Source organism: Salvelinus sp. IW2-2015, unplaced genomic scaffold (genome assembly GCF_002910315.2).
Source record: "Salvelinus sp. IW2-2015 unplaced genomic scaffold, ASM291031v2 Un_scaffold3690, whole genome shotgun sequence".
Lineage (NCBI taxonomy): Eukaryota > Metazoa > Chordata > Actinopteri > Salmoniformes > Salmonidae > Salvelinus > Salvelinus sp. IW2-2015.
Genome location: NW_019944967.1, coordinates 26,916 through 33,129, shown reverse-complemented (window position 1 = coordinate 33,129; position 6,214 = coordinate 26,916). Strand labels below are relative to the sequence as shown.

Genomic DNA, 6,214 nt, shown 5'->3' with positions numbered 1-6,214 from the left:
GATTAAAACCGCTGGGTTGGAAAAAACGACCTCGCTGGATTTTTAAACGGACCTCGGCCTGGAGTAAAAACGACCTCGGCTGGATAAAACGAGCCTCGGCTGGATATATCTGCCTCGCCTGGTTAAAACGCGCTGGGTTGATAAAACATCCGCGGCTGGATAAACGGCCCTCGGCTGGAATACAAAACGGCCTCGGCTGGATATATCTGGCCTCGCTGGATAAAACGCGCTGGCGGTTGGATAAAACATCCTCGGCTGGATCAAAACGACCTCGGCTGGGATAAAACGACCTCGCGGATAAACGGCCTCGGGTGGATTTATAAGGCCTCGGCTGGATAAAACGTCCTCGCTGGATATATCTGCCCGGCTGGATAAAACGACCTTCTGCTTGGATAAAACGACCTCGGTTGGATTAAAACAACCTCGGCTGGATAAAACATGCTCGGCTGGATAAAAAGCGCTGGGTTGGATAAAACGGCCTCGGCTGGATAAAACGACCTCGGCTGGATAAAACGACCTCGGCTGGATAAAACGGCCGCGGTTGGAATAAAACGGCCTCGGCTGGATATATCGGCCTCGGCTGGATATAACGGCCTCGGTTGGATAAAACAACCACGGTTGGATAAAACGACCTCGGCTGGATAAAACGACCTCGGCTGGATAAAACCGTGGTTGTAAGTGAATGGAAATARAAGTCACTATATAACCAGCACTACACACTGACACTCTGAGCTGTAAAACGAAACCAGAAGGGAGCTGCCAACCGTCATCATCAGAAGAACAAATCAGCCAGAAMTCAGAAACACTCCGATTGACTGCCGCTAAGGCTTGAACACTGCCAGAGAGAACTGCCTTGATTATGAAGGGGAAAGGTGTAATGACTGTTTTACTACTTGCACTTGTTGCAAAATCCTCCGTGTCTCTTCCTATCACTATAACAGTGATGTTGAATCACCCAGTTACACCGCCCTGCTCTGGATCATGCCATGGTGGCAGAAATAAGACGGGAAGGAAAGAACCATAGAATAAATGGAACATTCTGCTATCACTCCGTGGATCCAAGACCAAGAAAACACATCCCATCAGGAAAAAACCACTGACATGTCACGCTCTGCTCTGCCGTCGCTGCCAGCCACCAGCATGACTGATACACACRTCATCCGCGTCTCTCTACTTGGCACTGTGCGATAGTCTCGGCTCCCATTGACAACTTCACCCCTTACACACCGGCATAGCCACGCTCTGCTCTGRCGTCGCTGCCAGCCACCAGCATGACTGATACACACTTCATCCGCGTCTCTCTACTTGGCACTGTGTGATAGTCTCGGCTCCCATTGACAACTTCACCCCTTACACACCGGCATAGCCACGCTCTGCTCTGCCGTCGCTGCCACCACCAGCATGACTGATACACACTTCATCCGCGTCTCTCTACTTGGCACTGTGTGATAGTCTCGGCTCCCATTGACAACTTCCCCCCTTACACACCGGCATAGCCACGCTCTGCTCTGCCGTCGCTGCCAGCCACCAGCATGACTGATACACACTTCATCCGCGTCTCTCTACTTGGCACTGTGTGATAGTCTCGGCTCCCATTTACACACCGGCATAGCTGAGGGGGGAGAGAGATTCGGAAGAAATGCTGAGCTCCGCTGCAGCCCCGCCCACTGAAATCCTACGAGGCCGCCTACAATTGACACGCCACACTGCATCAACCAATAGTTGTGTGCCATGTCACTGACAATAATAAAATACATCTTTCGTGCAGAACTCTCCATCTTCAGTCTTTCATATTATATGTTTAGATATTAAAGAGGATGTATATTTGTATTATCACAGCACTATAATAAAAGGGGTCCTCAGAATCCACTGTGAGACTAAAAACGTCATAAGTCTCGTCAATAACAACGACGAGACAGCCTATAGACAGACAAGAAGCGCAGTGTCTAACAGCGATGTGCAGTGGAATCAACCTGGAGCTGAACACAAAGTAAAGAAAGGACGTCATAGAGGATTTTATAAATGTTTTATTTGTTCCATGTGACTGTTATACTGTATACCTCTGTGTGCCATGTAGACCTACTATATGTGAGAGAGCTGCAGAGAATAATTCCAATATATTACTTTTAGTAGGTACTTGCAAATGGAAAATATACTACTTGAATAAAATGGATTAAACTACTTCTGATTCAGTTTGGAACTGTTAGATAATTTCTGTACAACAGTCGGTATCCGCGCTTATAAACCCATGCTCATTACACTATATAATGATATTGTGTACGTACAGTGGGGAAAACAAGTATTTGATACACTGCCGATTTTGCAGGTTTTCCTACTTACAAAGCATGTAGAGGTCTGTAATTTTTATCATAGGTACACTTCAACTGTGAGAGACGGAATCTAAAACAAAAATCCAGAAAATCACATTGTATGATTTTAATAATTAATTTGCATTTTATTGCATGACATAAGTATTTGATCACCTACCAACCAGTAAGAATTCCGGCTCTCACAGACCTGTTAGTTTTTCTTTAAGAAGCCCTCCTGTTCTCCACTCATTACCTGTATTAACTGCACCTGTTTGAACTCGTTACCTGTATAAAAGACACCTGTCCACACACAATCAAACAGATTCCAACCTCTCCACAATGGTCAAGACCAGAGAGCTGTGTAAGGACATCAGGGATAAAATTGTAGACCTGCACAAGGCTGGGATGGGCTACAGGACAATAGGCAAGCAGCTTGGTGAGAAGGAAACAACTGTTGGCGCAATTATTAGAAAATGGAAGAAGTTCAAGATGACGGTCATCACCCTCGGTCTGGGGCTCCATGCAAGATTTCACCTCGTGGGGCATCAATGATCATGAGGAAGGTGAGGGATCAGCCCAGAACTACACGGCAGGACCTGGTCAATGACCTGAAGAGAGCTGGGACCACAGTCTCAAAGAAAACCATTAGTAACACACTACGCCGTCATGGATTAAAATCCTGCAGCGCACGCAAGGTCCCCCTGCTTAAGCCAGTGCATGTCCAGGCCTGTCTGAAGTTTGCCAATGACCATCTGGATGATCCAGAGGAGGAATGGAAGAAGGTCATGTGGTCTGATGAGACAAAAATAGAGCTTTTGGTCTAACTCCACTCGCCGTGTTTGGAGGAAGAAGAAGTATGAGTACAACCCCAAGAACACCATCCCAACCGTGAAGCATGGAGGTGGAAACATCATTCTTTGGGGATGCTTTTCTGCAAAGGGGACAGGACGACTGCACGTATTGAGGGGAGGATGGATGGGGCCATGTATCGCGAGATCTTGGCCAACAACCTCCTTCCCTCAGTAAGAGCATTGAAGATGGGTCGTGGCTGGGTCTTCCAGCATGACACGACACGAAGCACACAGCCATGGCAACTAAGGAGTGGCTCCGTAAGAAGCATCTCAAGGTCCTGGAGTGGCCTAGCCAGTCTCCAGACCTGAACCCAATGAAAATCTTTGGAGGGCTGAAAGTCCGTATTGCCCAGCGACAGCCCCGAAACCTGAAGGATCTGGAGAAGATCTGTAGGGAGGAGTGGGCCAAAATCCCTGCTGCAGTGTGTGCAAACCTAGTCAAGAACTACAGGAAACGTATGATCTCTGTAATTGCAAACAAAGGTTTCTGTACCAAATATTAAGTTCTGCTTTTCTGATGTATCAAATACTTATGTCATGCAATAAAATGCAAATTAATTACTTAAAAATCATACAATGTGATTTTCTGGATTTTTGTTTTAGATTCCGTCTCTCATAGTTGAAGTGTACCTATGATAAAAATTACAGACCTCTACATGCTTTGTAAGTAGGAAAACCTGCAAAATCGGCAGTGTATCAAATACTTGTTCTCCCCACTGTACGATGATATTATATTTAAGAAAAGGGGACAGAGGACACAGCGACATGGTTATGCTAGTTGGATTAGTCTGCTGGTTTGACGCTCAAAAAGCGGCTTCACTCCGAGGAGCTGCTGTAGTGTTGCCGGTGCAGAGAAGATACGCGGGCTCTGTGAGGACGATGGCAGTCAGAGGCAGGAACAGGGCTGCGTTACGACACCAGTCAAATCGATGAGCAGCTCTACTATCTCGGTTGTAGCTCGGCAGACGAGAGTCTTTCACATGAGAACATCCAACCACGGCTGAATTGTCCGACCAATGTTAAGTCTATGGGAGTTCAGAAACATTTTTCTTCGACCGATGGTGTACATTTATTCAACTACTTCCGTATAAATGTACTTCCTGTTTCAACACAGTGGGCGGATTCAACAAGTATAAGTTTATATTATATATTCATATTTATGTAAAGTCTCCATACACTTCATGTAAGTATTCAGCCCATATAATATGCATTTCTGGTGGAAGTGGATTTAGGTCTTGTTTATTCTTACTGGCGGAACGGAGGTGAAGCGAAGTAACGGCACCATTGAGCTATAATAGGAGACCCTTTCCTCTGCTTCCTTATAAATGGACTTTCTGTTTCAACACAGTTGGCGGATTCAACACGTATAGGTTAATTTGTTGATATTTATGTGATGTTATGTCTTCATACACTTAATACCAGTATTCAGCCTATAAATTAAGGTTATATCTATTAAATGTGCAATTACATTTTTTATTTGATTTAATGATTTGATTTATTTAGGTGATGTTTTGCAGTGTTACAGTGTTAGGACTCTAGACCAGTGGTTCCCAAGCAACCTGTGGTCCGTGGGGMTGGTGCAGGTAGTCTGCAATTATCTTTAGATTGTTATTATTTTTGAATAATAAAATACTACAGTTGGAAGTATTAATGTTAATTTTACATTCCTTTTCACAATGCAAATAGTTTCTAATAACAATAGACCTTTACAGGCCTTGTTACATTCACATGTATTAATAGGATTTGACCATCAATATATTTGATGTGAAAAAAATCAGCGACTCCGTGAATGGTGGTCGTCAAGAGCTTTTGACGATGATTTGATGGTCTCCAGAATGGGAAAGGATGGGAACCGCTGAGATAGACAGTCACATCTGTGAGGTAACKTGATAGGATGGGAACTGCTGAGATAGACAGTCACATCTGTGAGGTAACATGATAGGTTTGGCAGAAGGACGATAGAAAGTCATATCTGTGTTGTTATGGTAACATGATAGGATGGGTAACCAATGATATACAATGATTCTGCAAACCCAAAACAGACTGATTATTATGTATAGTATTTGATGTTACATTGAACTAATCACAGTAATCAGAGACCAACTCACATACACAGATAGTACACAGAACAGACACACACACAGTATATACAAAGACACAGACACACATTATAACCACACACACACACAGTATACAGACATAAACACATTCCTTTTAATTGACATGTACTCCATGTATTTGACAGGGATACTGCACATCAATAAACACTTCTGTAAATGTACCAGATTTTTCCACATAGACACACCCTATGTGTTTTAATCAAATCAACTATAGGTCTATGGACTGAGCTTGTCTGATGCTTTAGCGCACTGTTCAATAAAACAATTAAGACACACAAATGACTCAAGAGGGAGAAAGAGATCAAGATAATCAGAAGAAAAGCTGTCATCGAGGCAAAGGTTGGCTACTTTGAATAATCTAAAATCTAAAATATATTTTGATTTGTTTAACACTTTTTCGGTTACTACATGATTCCATATGTGGTATTTAATAGTTTTGTCTTCACTACTATTCTACAATGTAGAAAATAGCAAAAAATTAAGAAAAACTGACAAACTAAATAACTAACGTTGACTGGGACTGTATATAATTCATATTTACAAGAACATAAGTACCAATCAAAAGTACTTCTCTCTCCATCAGTGCTCTCCCTACTTTTAACCTACTTCTCTGTTGTCATTTCTCAATCTCTTTTTACTGTTAAACACTCAGCCTTGAGTCTGTCCCAAATGGTACTCTATGTAGTGCACTACTGTTTGACCAGGGCCCTATTCCCTATGTAGTGCACTACTTTGACCAGGGCCCATAGGGTTCTGTATAGGGAATAGGATGCCATTTGGTACAGCTTTGGCTGATCAGTAAAGGTCAAGGGTCATGATCAGGGGGTTACCATGGAGAATAGAGGAATATGTTGAATAAAAACGGGACGGCCAAAACCTACTCCTGGAGAGATACTACTGGCGGGTTTGGTATCACCAAAAAAAAGACCACTAG

The 6,214-nt window shown here is 43.4% G+C and overlaps 1 protein-coding gene and 1 long non-coding RNA gene across 2 annotated transcripts in view; one reads left to right on the top strand and one right to left on the bottom strand.

Moving 5' to 3' along the window:
- The first annotated feature begins 1,015 nt into the window (after positions 1-1,015).
- On the top strand, positions 1,016-2,188 carry LOC139025985 (uncharacterized). Its single transcript, XR_011477685.1, has 2 exons — positions 1,016-1,103; positions 1,236-2,188. It is a non-coding gene; the product is annotated as an uncharacterized lncRNA (long non-coding RNA).
- A 3,333-nt stretch (positions 2,189-5,521) lies between these two features.
- The window catches only part of LOC112076318 (NACHT, LRR and PYD domains-containing protein 4-like), a gene marked incomplete at its 5' end in the record, with an annotated part of 17,743 nt that continues 17,050 nt past the window's right edge, over positions 5,522-6,214 (bottom strand). Inside the window, one exon of the mRNA XM_070441263.1 lies at positions 5,522-5,529. Coding sequence (XP_070297364.1) covers positions 5,522-5,529 — 8 coding nt within the window. The remainder of the gene's footprint in view (positions 5,530-6,214) is intronic.